The sequence below is a fragment of the Nuphar pumila genome, chromosome 7 (genome assembly GCF_984573655.1).
Source record: "Nuphar pumila chromosome 7, dmNupPumi1.hap1.1, whole genome shotgun sequence".
Taxonomy (NCBI): Eukaryota; Viridiplantae; Streptophyta; class Magnoliopsida; order Nymphaeales; family Nymphaeaceae; genus Nuphar; species Nuphar pumila.
The window spans coordinates 127,611,927-127,629,325 of record NC_143255.1 but is presented as its reverse complement, the minus strand read 5'-3'; the positions used below and the strand labels follow the sequence as shown (position 1 = coordinate 127,629,325).

At 36.4% G+C, this 17,399-nt stretch overlaps 1 protein-coding gene across 1 annotated transcript; it reads left to right on the top strand.

Moving 5' to 3' along the window:
* The first annotated feature begins 2,280 nt into the window (after positions 1 to 2,280).
* LOC149833441 (protein transport protein Sec61 subunit gamma) lies at positions 2,281 to 15,531 on the top strand. The gene is made up of 3 exons (XM_090015127.1): positions 2,281 to 2,493; positions 2,634 to 2,754; positions 15,260 to 15,531. The coding sequence occupies exons 1-2, from the start codon at positions 2,400 to 2,402 to the stop codon at positions 2,747 to 2,749; spliced, it is 210 nt and encodes a 69-aa protein (XP_089871253.1). The 5' UTR covers positions 2,281 to 2,399; the 3' UTR covers positions 2,750 to 2,754; positions 15,260 to 15,531.
* Positions 15,532 to 17,399: the final 1,868 nt, after the last annotated feature.

Genomic DNA, 17,399 nt, shown 5'->3' with positions numbered 1-17,399 from the left:
GATTATTGAGATTATTAAAGTAAAGAGAACAAATAATATTTGTTAAGATGGAATTGATCTTGGACAGAAGGATTCAAACCTCCGAGTAATGGGACCAAAACCCGTTGCCTTACCGCTCGGCCACACCCCATTTATGTTTCTATTCAACACGAATATACATTAATATTGGTATTGGGTGTTCGTCAATTCCAGCCAAGTATCTATGGAAGAAAGAAGTTGTGCTTTCGTATGTTGTGCATATAAGCTTCAATTTTTTTTTTAGCCAAGGGGAAGTCACCTACTCACCCTTCGCGTTAGTAGGCGAAGGTTAATAGAACCCTTAAGGTCCTCTGCGATCACCAAGGAATACACTCAGCTTCGAACCTTATGGCAAAGGATGCCTTTGGAGGTTTTGAAATAGAAACATGGATTGCTAAATATGGGATAGCATTTGCTATGCCCGTGGGTAACAAACCCCTTAGTTGAAACTCACAGAAAGAGGTTGTTTTGACCAATCTGACCTCATGAATGTGTTCAGCATGGTCAAAATAGTAAGAATTGGCTCTTAAACTATAGTTTTTTTAATGTAAAAAAAATGTATTTTTTTGATATTTGAAAATTAGCACATTGTAGGAGGCTGGTTTTCAACCATTGTAAAATCCAACATATATGTCACAAAAATATGTTCTAAAGATCAGTTTTTACTAAACTTAATATGTAGATCACTGTTGAGGAGATCGCTGTCTGTGATCCGGTCACTATGCCGCCGGCTTTCGTTTCATTCGACCACTATGCCACCAGTGATCACCGTGAGAGAGAGAAGAATGGAAGAGGGAGAGAGGGAGCAGGGGAGAGAAGGAAAAAATTCTCTCATGCTACATAAACAAGAGAAAACTTTTCATTTAGAAAAGTTATCTAAACTTTTCATAAGCAAAACTTTCTTTTCCTATGACAGTTAAAATTTCTCACTTTCAAACATGCCCTAAAGGCGCTCCCAAGCTGGGCTAATCTCACTACTAATGCCTCATTACCAATTGGCAGCCTACTAACTGGATCGCTCTTATAACATTTGTGGGTCAACTCTTGTTGGATCTGGAACTAGAACCAATTGAGTATATAACCATATATCCGGGTTAAAATTAGGTCAGACCCATTTAGGCTTGAAACATCAATGAGTTATCCATCGGAACTAGAGGTGAAACCTGGACAGTTCACTAAATGCGAAAAAAGGTCTGGTCGAGCCAGGGGTGTGAATGGATTGAGTTGGTTGGACATCTGATCCGAATTGACATTATTTCTAGATACAAATGCCTAAAGTAAGATCCAACCAAATCAGATCCAGAACCGAGGTAGCTAAAACTACCATCTGCAAAACTGGAAGTCCATGGCTCAGACTACGGATGTAAATTGGTTGGAGTTCCGAACTCGGTTTGAATCCGATCTGGCTCATATCTCGAATCAAATTTGCATATATCCAAGTCCAGGTTGGATTCAGAACAAATAGTGTCCAGTGGTTAGAATCGGGTCAGATTTGGGATGGATTAGGATCTAAGTAATCTGATTAATCACAATCTGATGCATATCTGACCTGGGCTTAGGAATGTAAATAGTTCATAGTCGGGCTGGATCTAGGCATTACTGTCTCCAACCTAATCGGATTCAGAGTTTGATGGGATCAGCTAAAACGAATCTGGATCCAACCTGCTTAAAGTACACGTGGAATTCGAATGCAAAAACTCAATACCGAATCTGGATCTGATTATTTGTCAGATCTGATTTTGCCAAATGAATCTATGGCCGAGAAACGAGACAAGCAGTTTGCTTTTTGGCTCGAAAATTGATCTTGGCGAGCCAAGCCAGCTCGTATAGGTAAATGAGCCGAGCACGAACATGCCAAGCTCGGCTCATATACACTCGTCTTATATATTGCATATTTTATACATATATTATATATTATATACATAATATACATATTATATATATTTTATACATGTTATACATATATTTTCTATATTATCAAGCTCTAAAAAGTTAAAACACAAAAAATAATTAAAAAAAATGAGCCAGCTCGAACTCAGCTCGGCTCGGCTCGACTTTTGACGAGCTCACGAGAGTGAGCTCCGAGCAGGGATGCACCCTTAATGAGCCGAGCCCGAACAGCCGACGCTCGGCTCCTTTGGCTCCAGGGAGTCTGAATCCGACTAAACGGGTTCGGATTCGGATTCGGATTCGGTTGGGATTTCCGATAACAACTGACCCGTTTGATATGGTTTTGGTCTTCCTTGACGTCTAGACTGAGCTGAGGTGGCATAATTGTAACATATGAACAAACTATCTCTGGTCACTTTCGTCTTGATAGAAAACTCTCTCTCTCTCTGTGGAATTGTAGGGTTAGGGTTTGATATTTTTCTCTTCTGAGAATGGATGCCGTGGACTCCGTCGTCGATCCCCTGAGGGAGTTCGCCAAGGACAGCGTTCGCCTCGTGAAGAGATGCCACAAGCCTGATCGGAAAGGTTCAAGTCTTTTTCTCGATCTGATATTTCCTTTTCCTTTTTTTCTTCGTTGGGAATTGATCCGTTTCTCCCGCTCTTTTCCCGTGCGATTATGCTGAGATCCTCCTTTTCTTGGTGTTTTTTTGCCGTCTCTGGTTCAGAATTCACGAAGGTCGCCTTCCGGACGGCGATCGGGTTCGTCGTCATGGGTTTCGTCGGTTTCTTCGTCAAGCTGATCTTCATCCCGATCAACAACATCATTGTCGGATCTGGTTAGGCAGGGTTCGTATGATCCGATCCGTGACCGATCTCCCGAACTCCTTGTTTGTTTCTGTGATTTCGGCGTTTTGATGACTTGATCAAGTGCTTTTCGTGTAATTTAGTGGATTCGATCGATCGGTGATGAGTCGATTAGTTATTGTTTTTATTTGTATTGTTAGTTGATGTGGTTTGTTCAAGGTCTTTTGGTTTTGATCCGATTGTATTGTTGTTCATCTTAGTTGTATTGTTCTGAGGGGATGATGATATTAATGGTCAGCTAATCTACGATTTAGGGGTAGCATCTGGCGAGGTTAAGATGGCCTTTGAACGCTTTGATCTGACTTTGTGAACCGGTAAATGCCGGTATCACATGAACATGCAATTTATGTGATCCGTGGTTCCTAAATGCCCGTATCAAGTGATCATGTAATTTATGTGATCCATCTGATATATGATGCTTACTGGAGGGGAATTGCATCTTAATTTGGTCTGCGATCACATCGTTTTTTGTTAAATTTCTACGTGATGTTACTGCCAGGATTGACAAAGAAAATATTTGTAAAGGAATCACATATCCAAGATGTTACATGGGAACAAAAGATGATCATGGTCTGACGCTCTGACTTTCTAAACCAACTTGGTTTACCGCAGCAATAAATTGTGCGCGTACTAGATCACCATTATAATGTATGTTTGTCTGAAACCAACATCCAAAGAAGTAGTGCATTTGCATTGACATTTTCTTAGGGGTTCTTAGTTGCAGTTAGTTAGGATGCATGACTAAGAATTTGGGTTTAGCATGTTGCAGGCCTTCAAAAATAACTGGCAATTGTAAAATTTACCTAAAACATGTGTCGGTTGAAGTGATTTTGTATGGTATAATTGTTTAAAGTTAGAATTAGACCATGTCTATCAGTGAAGTGGATAGAGCGGTGGACACCTAGTCAACATGTTGAGGGCTCAATTCTGAAGCTGTTTAACTTTCTGAACCATGCTTGAGTTTCAGCAGTTTAAACTTGAGATGTGGCTTCAGATCTGCTTTGTTAAGCACTTAAGATGTACAAATAATGGTGCCACATATGTAGACATGCAGGTCTTAATTAGATCTGAACCCCTTAACAAAACAAATTAGTCTGGGACTCATTAGATTGATCAGGGGCTTGTTAACATGGTGAGGTCTCAATTTAGAAGCTTTTAAAGTTTCACTTTTTGGCCATAGTAGACTTGATTAAACTTCAAATTTTGAAAGTCAGATTTCTTTCATAGAAGTGTAATCAGTGTTGTTAAAAGCGTGCCTTGAGTCGCAGCCTTTGATGCCTCGAGACACACTATTGGTAAGAAAGGCACCATGAGTTGTGCGCCTCATGGGCCTTGCCTCGTTCTTTACCTCTTTTTAAAAGAAAAAGAGGGAGTCCCCATAGGGCACTCCCCCCCCTCTCTCTCTCTCGTTAGAGGAATAAGAAGATCAGCAAAGGAAGAACAAAAGAAGAAGAAGAAGATCTTCTTCTTTTGTTCTTTTACTTCTTCTGTCGATCTTCTCCTTCAGCTCTTCTTCTTCTTATGTTCTTCTTCCTCTGCTCATCTTCTTCTTCTCCTTCTTTTGCCGATCTTCTTCTCCTTCCTCTACCGATCTTCTTCTCTTTCCTCTACCGATCTTCTGTTCTCCTCCTCCTCATTCTTCTTCTTCCTTTGCCTATCTTTTTCTTCTTCGGTTCTTCTCCTCTACCTCCTCCCTCTCCTTCTTCCTCGATCGATCTTCTTATTCTTCTCCTCCTTCTTCTTCCTATGTCAATTTTCTTCTTATTCTTCTTCCTTCTGCCGATCTTATCCTTCATCTTCTTCCTCTGCTAATCTTCTTATTCTTCATCAGAAAATTACTTTTTTATATACAATTAATTAATTAATTACACATATATATTATTAATTAATTAATTGTATATATTGATTTAGTAATTCATTGATTTATTGCTTATTTGTGCTTTATATGAGTAGCATGATATTTGTGTTATGTAAATGTATTTACTATGCATAACTATGTGTGGTATATAACATTATGTTGAAGAGTGATTCTTGCTAGTTATTGTTGTTTTCTTGAAGATTGTTTATTAAATTTGATATATTTTCAATTTAATGCTTTTTTTAGTTAAAAAAATGACACCTAAAGACCCGATATGAGAACATGAAAGTAAAGTTTCGAATCCCACTAATGACAAGAGCTTTATAGGGAAAATACAATGCAAATATTGTTCAAAAGTGACGAATTATGGGGTTGCAAGGTTAAAACATTATTTGGCTAGCATAAGGCATAGAGTTCAACCTTATCTTAATGTTAGCGATGAATTTATAAACTTCTTCCATAGGCTTTTACAAGAGTATAAGGAGGTTAAAATAAGGGGAAAGGAAAATTATTTGAAATTGAGATTAGAATATATTATGGTTCAATATCATCATCAACCGATGATGAAATGAAAGTTGTTGACAGTGGGAAGACAACTACAGTTGGTCTAATGGATCAGTTTGTGAGCAAAGAAGTACGACAATCTACAATCAATAGTGCTTTTAAGAAAAAAGAGATGAATGATGTATGTTGTGCTATAGGTAATTTTTTTATGCAAATGCTTTAGCTTTCAACCTTTGTAATAATCAATATTTTGGCCTTATGTTGAAAGCAGTCACGAGCTGTGATCGAGGATTCCAGTCACCTTCTTATCATGAGATCAGGACATGGATAATGAAAGATGTTGTAGCATCATGGTTGATGGGAAGGGGAGAAACCTAATTAATTTTCTTGTTAGTAGCTCATCTGAAACAATGTTCTTGAAGTCCTTAGTTGTCATCTCAATGAAAAAGACAATTGAAAATATTTGCAAATTATTTGAAGATGTTGTGAAAGAGGTTTGTGAAGAAAATGTGGTGCAAACCATCACAAATAATGCTTCTTACTATGTAATTGTTGGGAACATATTGCAAAAAGATAAACCACTTTATTGGACATCATGTATTGTACATTGTTTGCATCTAATGCTTGAAGATATTGACAAAATGAGTATTTTTAAGATTACAATAGAAAATGCAAAATGTACCACAAGATACATATATAATCATGCATGGGTGCTCCAACTTGATAAAAAAACATATAGATAAAAATGAGCTTCTACATCCTGCACTTACACGTTTTGCAACATCATATCTCACCCTCCATAACATTGCATGTCATAAGAAAGAATTGATGATTATGTTCTTATATCCAAAATTTTGATAACTCATTACTTTAAAAAACCTGAAGCTAAAAAGGTATTTCACATATATGAATCATTCAGATGCCAACTTACGTGGAGTTAGGATGCTCTAACTTATCTACAAAAATCTAGATAAATTAGGATATTACATTATGAAGTAAGATACAAAATCCCAACTTATCCTAGCTTAGTGGGTAACCATGAATCATCCAAAACACCACCATTAAAGTTTCTGCAACACAAAAGAACACCAACCAAAAGAAACCAAAAAAAGAGAAGAGCCAACCAAACAATTAGATAAAAAAATGCCAACAATATAAGAAAATGACTTGCCTTTTTGGATTGGGACAAGAAAAGGAGGAAGAAGGGTCCATTGTTGGTGAGGGCCTTAAGTCGACGTCGTAGAGCTCCCAAAGGATGTGAAGATGGAGGTCAAAGATTAGTTGCTTGAGCATGGCCAAGCTTTTTCCGTTCACCTTATTCTTCTTCTTTTTCTTCCTTCTTCCTCACTCCTTGGCCTTCTCTCTCTCTCTTTTGCTCCTATGTGGATTACTTATGTGGTATTACTGAAGGGGGATATATGTTTGGCCCTACTTTTTGGATTATTACGGTGTTGCCATCATCTCTGGGGATTTGGTTTCCTCTGTTTGGATTTTGGAAGGGGAGATACAATCCTTGAATATGCCAAGGAAATGATTTTGTTGGTTGCTCTCTTTTCCAGATAAAAATAGCATCGGGCGTGCCTTGCTATATTCGTGGATGCAAATAGTTCATATTTTTGATTGGTTGTGGCCAATGCTAGATTCAACTAATTAATGTTGCTTAAACGGATTCTAATTTGAATTCAGACTGGGATGGTGAAAAGCTCATACCAAAATATGTTCTTTTAGATATCTATTGGATTCGGCAGCAAAAACCAAAACCATATTTTTTACATCCAATTGTACCTTTTTAGCTTCAGGCCTTTTAAAGTAATAACTTGATCAAAATTTTTGAGATAAGAGCATAACCTACCACTCTTTCTTATGACATGCAATGCTATGGAGAGCGAGATATGATGTTGCAAAATGTGTAATTGTAGGACATAAAAAATTCTTATTTATATGCTTTCTTATCAAATTGAGCACCCATGCATGATTATATATGTATCTTGTGATACATTTTGCATTTTCTATTGTATTCTTAAAAATGTTTATTTTGTCAATATTTTTAAGCATTAGATTCAAAAAATGTGCATCACAATGACATCCGATAAAGTGATTTATCTTTTTGTAAGATGTTCCCAACAAATACATAGTTTGGTGCATTATTTGTGATCATTTACACAACATTTTCTTCACCAACCTCTTTCACAACTTCTTCAAATAATTTACAAAGATTTTTAGACGTTTTTTCCCTTGAGTTGACATTCAAGGATTTTAAAAACATTGTTCCAGATGAATTATTAACAAAAAATTTAATTAAGTTTTTTCGCTTTCCATCAAGCCAACCATCAACCATGATATTACAACCAACCTTAGGCCATGATTTTTTGAATTCCTTTAACAATTGATGTGTGTGTTCCATTTCATCTTTCAGTATTCATGTCTTCATCTCATGATAAATAGGTGACTTGAATCCTCGATTGTGACTGCTTTTTAACATAGGGTTAAAATATAGACTATTACAAAGGTTGAAAGCTAAATCATTTGCATAAAAAACTCTACTTATAGCACAACACACATCATTCTTTTATTTTTTTTTCTTAAAAACACAAACTGATCCATTAGACCAACTGTAATTGTCTTTCCACTATCAACAACTTACATTTCATTGTCGGTTGCTAATAATGTTGAACCATAATATATTCTACTCTTTTTAATTTCAAAATTTTTTTCTTTCTCTTTGTTTTTGTCATGAAATGGTGCGAATTCCAATGCACTCCAAAATGATCTCCAAGACTTAAAAATATTTTACAAAACTTAAGAATTGAAAGACATATATCAAAATGTAAAAAGATAATTTTATTCATAATGGACATTAAAAAGAAGTAAACAAATAAAATTACATTCAAGCCTTACTACAATACACTCAACGAAAAATAATAAAAAACCCTAATACTACCCATCACTCTCTCACCTTACACATTCAAAGACAACCTTTATTTATAGAGTTTATAGAGAAGAGGAGAAAGTAGGGAAAAGTAGCCAAGGAGAAGCCTCCCAATGACTAGAATTCTAGCCGTTGGGAGCTAGTCAAACAAGTTTGACTAGGTTCCAACTCCAACGACTAGAATTTCTAGCCGTTGGGACTAAGTCAACTTGTTTGACTTAGTCCCCAATATATATATATATTGTACGTATGTAGAAATATATATACGTATACATAAATAATCAATACACATATATACCTATGTATATATATACAAAATGATACATTTAATATTAACACCCCGCTTCAAACTTACTGGAACTCACTGTTAGTTTGAAATTACAAAAAAAGAAACCCATTACACAATATGTCTTCGTAGACTTCATCAAGTTTGTCCATTTGTCACTTCTTCAAGGTGTGCTCTTGATTGAAACCGTGTTCTTGCATGTATAGTGGATTTTATCCATCTCATTACATGGTATCAAAGCTTTGGTGTTCCAGAGGGCGTTTGGTAGAAGAAAGATTGTGATCAAGAGGAGGACCGTGGACTTGGCAAAATACATTCAAATTCTGATTGGTGCATCGAGAAGTGAGCCATCTCCAAAAGTCTTGTATTGTATTCTCTCTCATTCTCTTCCCTTTTCATTCTTCTTTTTTCTTTTCCTCTTTCTCTTCTCATAAATGGAGAGTGAGAGGAAAGTGATAGTTCCCATTCTCGTACGCCTAAATGACACTAACTATGTGATGTGGGCATCCATAGTAAAACATAAAATTTGGGAAAAGGGACTTTGGGGGTTGGTTGATGGTACCGAAAAGGAGCCTAAACTCATCCTTACAAAAATTGAGAATGGAAAGGAGGTTGCTCTTCAAGGAGAAGAAATGACCAAGGTTGTTTCCGAATATGAAAAAAAATGGAAAGAATGGAGAATGGGTCATTGCAAAATTATTGAATGGCTCATCAATAGTGTGGACATCCATAAGTGCTCTAGCTTGGCGAAATTTGACTTCGCTAGTGACACATGAAAATACCTTAAAGACATGTATAGTCTTAAGGATATTGCGTATATATAAAACGTCCAAAATAAAGTGAGGACCATGACTCAAGGGGAGATGAGCATAAGGGAATATTACAATGCACTCTCTCTCTTAGGATGAATTGACTCTTCTTGGGCCAAAGTGGCATTGTCCACAAGATGTTGAGCTTCGTGAAAATCAAATCAAAGCGTGCATTTCTATCAATTCATAAATGGGCTTAGGCTCGAATTTGAAGGGACTAAATCCGCTCTTCTTCATAGAGGAGGAGTCCCTTCCATAGTTGAAACACTTGAAGAATTAACCATGGAAGAGAATAAATTGAAGAGGCCGTCCACTTCTAAGGCTGAAGAATCCGAGCTTGCCATGTCAAAGCCTAAAAATCACACCGAGAGTTATAAACCACTTCATTTTGTAAGAAATGAGAATGGTAGAAACCCCAACAACTATGAAAAGAGGGGTGATCATGATTCTAAAAAAGGCAAAAAAATTATTTGCTATCATTGCTATGAGCCGTGACACATCAAACCTTTTTGTCCCAAATGAAATAAGGAGGATTATAAAGAAGACAAAATAGTGGCTTTGGTTGAAAGAAGTGAAGTGGACGACTCCAAATGCATCAGTTCCTTATCTTTGGCTCAACTAATGGAGGCGTTGCAACCCATGCTTAAAACTCAAGCTTCTTATTCGGGAGCGGCTATATCTACAAGCGACAACTATGGTAAGACTTCTTGGATCCTAGACTCCGATGCATCTTTTCATATTACTCCTAATGAGTCCATATTAACCAAATGCAAGTTTAATTCAAATGATTCTTGTGTCTCAACCGCCGATGACACATCTTTAAAAATCAAAAGTCATGTTATTTATCGAAAAACACCTATCTTTCACGTACCAAATATTGGAGTAGTACCAAAACTAAATTTAAATCTTTTATTGATCTCTCAAATTGCGGACTATGGTTGCAAAATAGTTTTTTCATCTAATGATTGTCTAATACAGGATCTCCAGTCCGGGAAGTCGATTGGGCGAGGCCATAGAAGAGGAGATTTCTATGTCATGTACAATCTCGAATTACCAAAATAACTTTCTTGTAATTTTGTGAAAAAGAAAGATATAGAAATTTGGCACAAAAGACTAAGACATCCTAGTGTGACCAAATTACAATTGTTTTCATTTCTTTCAAATTGTAAAGAAAAATTTTTTGTATGTGAAGATTGCATTCTTGGCAAAATGAAGTCTCTACCTTTTGAAAAAAGGCACCTTATAACTAAGAATCCATTTGAATTAATGCATTTGGATGTATGGGGACTCGCACCGGTCGTATCCAAAGGAGGCATTTCCTATTATGTTGTGTTTGTAGACGATTATAGTAGATACTCCTGGATATTCTTTTTAAAACACAAATCCGAAGTATTTGAGTATTTTAAAAAATTTCATAGCCTATGTCACACAGACTCATCTAACAGGGCACTGCACTCGCACCCAGGCGGGTGCGACACTTGGACACAACTTCCTTTGTGTTAGGTGAAGTCAACCGCACTGAGGTCCATTTCTATCCAAAAGTAGATTCAGTTAACCCTAATCAACTCCATTTTTTATCTATATTATATATATAAATACATAAACGCACACAAATACACGTAGTGTTAACTTAAAACTGTTAAAAATTATATATATATCCTCCCCGCACCCCTGCACCCAAGTTTTTTTAAAGTGCCGCATCGTCGCATCCGCATCCGCATCCGCACCCGCACCCGCACCCGCACCTATGTGACATAGTTCATAGCTATATAAAAAATCAATTCAAAACCAATATTCAAATCTTTAGAACTGATTTGGGGGGAGAATTTGTGTCAAAAGAATTTGAAAATTATTTTGGTTTAAATAGATTATACATTAAAAATCATGTTCATACATCCCTCAACAAAATGGACTTGCCGAAAGAAAGCATAAACACATTATTGAGATCACTAGAACACTCATAGTGTCTAGAAATGTTTCAAAAGTTTTTTGGGCTGAAGCCGCTCTTACGACAGTCTATTTGATAAATAGAATGCCTTCAAAAAATATTGAAAATATCTCTCCTATTGAAAAACTTTATAAAACATCTCCCGATTACAAAAGGTTGAGGGTCTTTGGGTGCAAATGCTTTGTTCTTACCAACAAAAATGATAAACTCTCCCCTAAAGCCATTCCTTGTGTGTTTTTGGGCTATGCCGAAAACCAAAATGGATATAGGTGTTATGACCTTGAAAGAGACAAATTGTATGTTTATCGAAATGCTACATTTCTTGAAAATGAAAATGGTTTTAGGAAAGAAAATATCCAAGAGAGTTGTGATTATTCGTTCCTCTCTAACCTAGTCAATGATAAGTGTGAAAATCCTCATGAGAGCCAAGACATACGTGAGGTAAATAAGAATGCGAGTAGGAGTCTTGAAAGTGAAGACCTATCTCACAATAATTTACAAACTTATGCTCGACGTACCGAAGATCACCCATCATGTGCTTTAGAAAGATACTCTCAAAGCCAAGAAAGAGTCTCTCCCAACCTTAGGAAATCCATAAGAATTTCAAAGGCTCCTAGTAGATTTGTATCATATGAGCCCTTTGAACTAAGGTATATATCTTGTCTAATGGTTATTCACTCGTATCATGAACCTCAATCATATCATGAAGCTAAACATCGTTAAGAATGGGTCAAGGCCATGAACGATGAGTTAGAAGCATTAGAAAAAGCAAAAATTTGGGAGATCCAAACATTACTTAAATGAAGAAAAACTATAGGATGCAGATGGGTGTACAAAGTAAAGACCAAACACGATGGAACATTAGAAAGATATAAAGTTAGGTTAGTGGCCAAAAGATACAATCAAGAATATGTGATAGACTATGAAGAGATGTTTGCCCCAATTGCTCGCATGACTACTGTTAGAACTCTCATTGCTATAGCATCGATATGGTAGCATGGATGAGGAAGTGTACATGGATCCACCACCTGACCTGACTTTAACATGTGGGAAAACTCTCTGATTATGTAAGGCTTTGTATGGCTTAAAACACGCTCCAAAAGCTTGGTATTATATGTTCAGTGATGTGATGACACAACTTCATTTTAAATCTTGCTTTACTGATACTACATTGTTTGTTAAGTTTTTTGATGTAAGGATGATGATTCTACTACTGTACGTAGATGATACGATAATCACATGAAATGATAAGCAAGAAGTTGAACATATCAAAGATGTGCTTAAAGCCAACTTTGATATGACAAATCTTGGTTTTTATGCTATTTTTGTAATAGAAGTTGCTTACTCACATCAAGGTTATTTTTTGTCACAGACTAAATATGCAACGGAGATCATTGAAAGATTATGACTCTTGGATGAAAAATTGATCGATACTCCGGGAGTCATAAATGCCAAAATGAAGATAGATGATGGAGAGCCCTTGCAAGATCTAACACCCCACAGACAAACGATTGGGGCTTTGTCTTATCTTTCTATAACCCATCTTGATATATATCTCATGCTATTAATTCTGCTAGTCAATTTCAGCATCCTCCCACTACAGTGCATATGAGCGTTGTAATGAGAATTGTTAGATATATTAAAAAGTCTATTAACCTTGGCTTGTTTTATCATCCTCCTCATCCCTAGAAGTCATTGTGTATTATGTTAATGATAGACGCTCAACCACTGATTTACGTGTATTTGTAGGTGACTCATTTCATGGCGATGCAAAAAGTAGCAGAAAGTGTCTCTCTCCTCCACTGAAGCCGAGTATCGTGCCATGACGACCACTACTTTTGAGTTAGTATGGTTGAGACAACTTCTTGAAGACTGGGGGGGTTCATACTGCAAAACCTTCAAAATTGTTTTGTGACAACAAAAGCGCTGTATATATTACAAGCAATCATACATTTCATGAGAGGACGAAACACATTGAGATGAATTGTACGTTCGTGAAGAATTCCTACGAAAGACTATCACATTGCCTTATGTTCCATCAGAGTATCAACTCATGGATTTCTTCACCAAAGTGCTATCGTCACCCAGATTTCACTTCCTACTTGGCAAACTCTCGGTTGTTGTACCATGAGTTTGAGGGGGGTATTAAAATATACATATTCTTATATGTATATATATATATACATATACATATAAGAATATGTGTATATACTTCACTGTAAATCGAAATACCCATCAGGGGTATTTCGGTCCTTTTATTCCATGGGCGTCTGCCCACTTTATTTTATTTTTTACATTATATTTTTGCACTTTATTTTGTTTTTGGTTTTGACCTTTTTCTTTTTCTTTTTTTTCACTTTTTGTGATAGGGACAATTCCATATAGTTGTTGGAGCTGTGTGACCGTTGGGTGCAGCCCCAACAGCCATATGGGGTTGCCCCCATGTGACTCCTCTTGTATTATAAATATGCCTTCTTAGGCATTGTAAACTTAACTCATTTTTGGGTGCTTCTATGAAATATCAAATTTGTTAGACCCTTGTGTGGGTGGTTTGGTGTTCTACTTGATTTATACCGTGTTCTTGCATGTATAGTGAATGTTATCCATCTCATTAGAGTTTATTCTTGTTTGATTTATCTTAATTAGATTTAATTGCTTATACTGATGCTGATTGGTGAGGTGATCCCAATAAAAGGCACTCAACCACTGTTTTTTGTGTCTTTTTAGGTGAATCCTTGATTTCGTGGTGATGCAAAAAGCAGCAGAAGGCCTCTCTTTCGTCTACCAAAGTTGAATACCGCGCACCATGGCCATTATGACAATAGAGGTAAGTTTGGTTCAGACTCATATGGGAGTTGAAGTGACACAAGCTTCACGCACGTCTGACAACAAGAGTGTGATCTATATTGACAACAACCTAACATTTCATGAACGTACCGAACATATTGAAATGTATTGTCACTATGTCAGAGAGGACTATCTACGTCGAACTATTGATCTGCCGATGTTACATCAGAATATTAATTAGCGGATTTCTTCACCAAACCTTTCGCTGCTCCTAGATATCATTTGCTCTTAAACAAACTTTTGCTCATTGTAGTGTAAGTTTGAGAGGGAGTGTTAAAAATAAAAAATATAATTATATATAATATAATAATATAATAATTTATTTATTTATTTATTTTGTATTTTTTATTTTTGTCTAGTTCGATTTGAACTAGACTTTAAACTAGCCAAGATCCAACTAGATCTTGACTAAACGACTACAAATAGAGCTCTGGACTAGCTCCAACTACTCTCTATGATCTCCTTTAGAGCTCTTCTCTCCCATTCTCTCCTTGTATATAAATACGGATGATCCCCTCTCCTTTTTAACCATGTTTTTTATGCATGTGAATGAAATAAAGTTTATTATTTTATCTTTTGTGTTATTCCATTTATGCCTTTTTGTGGGTTATGATTGTAGTGTCTTCAATAGACACCTATTGCAAGCATTTGTGCGTTTGTGAAAGATCCTCATTTCCTTACACAGTGTCCACAAAAGTAAAGGTGGGCGCATCTTGTAAAAGGTGATCCAAGCATCTGTTCTTATGCTACTGGTGTTTAGCTCATTAAATATAAAGGTGGTTCTGAATCAGGAATAAACTATAAAAAATGCTATTGATTTTTCTTCTAGAGTCCGAGGGGCACTATGATGTTTCATTGTCAGATGACTGATTCAGCTTTTGCAGGGGTTCTGTTTGTCATAAATTTACCAATGAAATTACCTTGAGGATAAAACTGGGCCGATTGAAAGATGCTTGGAGCTGGGATACTAAACGCCATTTAAAGGGAGTAGGCAAGAATTCTTCTTTTCTTTTGACATAGAATGGACAATAATATAGAGCACAGAGAAAGGAGCAATTGTAACATATTGAACTATTTCTCGCTATTAATTGGTGTATGCAATTCACAGCACCTGATCTGATTGTTTATGATAAATTCTGTATTTTGTATTCTTTATTATTGTGCTTTGTTCCTTAGTGGTACTGTGGATTTCTTTGCCTCTCTTTCCCTTCAAAAGAAGGAACATAAATTAGCGGGTGTCAAGTGGCTAGCGATTTTTCCTTCAAAGTTGGCTGTTGGTTGATTGTCTCTTAATTTATGATGGCAGGTAGAACCAACAAAGTTTTTTGGTAAGTGGATTTCATATCCGAGCAACTTTTGTAGTGTTTGGAAGAGAAGGATGGAGAAGTCGGACAACTTAAAGCTCTGATACTTCATAGTAAATTGTTCATCAAACTAACTGTGAAATATGGCCTTGACCAAGTTCTCTGGTTTTCAAGCTTTGTGGTTATTTTTGTGTATTGCTCACTCTTTTTCTCATAATCTTGAGATATCTGCTTTGAAAAGTTTCAGAAATCTGATTATAAAACTCACTTGCTATGAGGATGAGAGGGAGAGTCATGGTTATGGCTGGTGCACACGCGTCTCCTGCCTTGTTTCTGTTGTGACTTTTGTCACAGAATTGTCCTAGACATTGCTGGTGATTCCATGCAGTATTGCAGAAAAACCAAGGTTTGGGTGTGGAGTTTGGCACCCACAATAGTTGAATCTGCTGAACAGGCTTGGGATCTTTTATTTGACATGTTTGAGCTCGCTGTGTAACGGGTAGGCCTGAAATGCACAGACTCGTAGACATCGCGTGGTGACACTCTTACCTTTCTTTTAGTCTGTTGAACTTGCCATTGTCTTTTTTTACTGTCTGAAAAAAGGCACAAGGTGGCGAGGTACAACGATAATGATTTAAGAACCTGACTTGCAAGCATGAGAGGCCAAATTGCTGGTTCGACTCATAACGTCATTCGCCATGTCTCTCTTTTTGTTTCATGCAATTTTCATGGGAAAATGTTGAGCTTGCATCCCTTTTCCTTTACCATCATGAGTGAAACAAACATTAAGGCATCATGGCAGGAAAGTGCTATACTGGTATAATTTGACTCCAGTTTTTTCTACCACTTGTTACTTTTCATATGCAAATCCTTTCATACTTTCCTTTCTGTTAAGGCATTCTCATAAGAAGGCTGAGCGCGCAAGATTTTTTTAGAAATCTGTGCTCATTCCCATAAGTCTTTCTCTTCCATAGGAATGAAACAAACCTGCCCTAAAATTTGTTATATAAAAAGAAACGTCATTGGATGAATCCACTCTGGTCCAGTTATAAGCGCTTTTGGTGGGTGTTCATAAACCAGGTTTAAGTTTGACTTGAGATCCAATTATTTTCAGCAGAAAAGAGCCCACTTTAACCTGGCACTCATTTGATGAATATCGGCAATATATTATCCAAAGAATTTGCAATATCTTCAGAATACCATCTATTTTAAATTATCACGATTTTATTGCAATAATAACGTAATATAAGCACTTTTTAAAGTATTTTTTATAGTTTTCTTTATGATCATGTATTTTTATTTTTAATACAGTTGGTATTTTCTCAAGATTGGGGAAAAGCATTATTTTTTAAATTTATTGTAATTTGTCTTAACTCGCAAGATTTTACCTCTCTAAGATTTCCTCGACACAGATTTGGCGCATTGCCTGGTACATCAACCTCTGTGCAGTCCAGACCCGACCCATTGACAGCACTATTACAAGCTAAAACAAAGTTGACTTACAGTTTTCCTCTAGTTAAGGATAGTGTCTTTTTTTTCTGCTTTTGGGGTCAATTACCTTAGTAATTGATGTCTAAAGTTCCAAAATTTGAACTTCTGACTTGAAACAAAATTGTGAATTGATGATACCAACGGTGCTTGTCTGGTAGGAACAGCTAGTGCACGGCACCTTGTGTTGGGACATTGCAAGTTCAAATCCCAATGGTATCTTTGTATAACTGGTAGGGGACTACCTAACCTCAGCTTGCCTTTCAAAAAAAAAAAGTTGTGAATTGATGTCATAACCTTTATCTACACCAGGCATTAGGGATGGAAAACGAGACGAGCAGCTTGCTGTTCGGCTCTGCTCATGATTTGATCTCGGCGAGCCATGCTACGAGCCAGTTTGTTTAAGTAAATGAGTCGAGCACAAACATAGCAAGCTCGGTTAGTGGAGGCTCAGTTTACATATTATATTATATATATATATATATATATATATATATATATATATATATATATATATATATATATATATATATATATATATATATATATATATAACCCATAACATTGTTTAACGCTTGCACGATCAGTGGCGCACACTTTAAAATAAAAAGGACATTTAGCAGTGGTTGCAACCACCATTAAAAGTCCTTTTTT

Coding starts and splice junctions, on each gene's coding strand:
- LOC149833441 (XM_090015127.1), top strand. CDS start 2,400: ATGGATGCCGTGGACTCCGTCGTCGATCCCCTGAGGGAGTTCGCCAAG. Junction 2,494..2,633: donor CCACAAGCCTGATCGGAAAG/GTTCAAGTCTTT, acceptor TCTCTGGTTCAG/AATTCACGAAGGTCGCCTTC.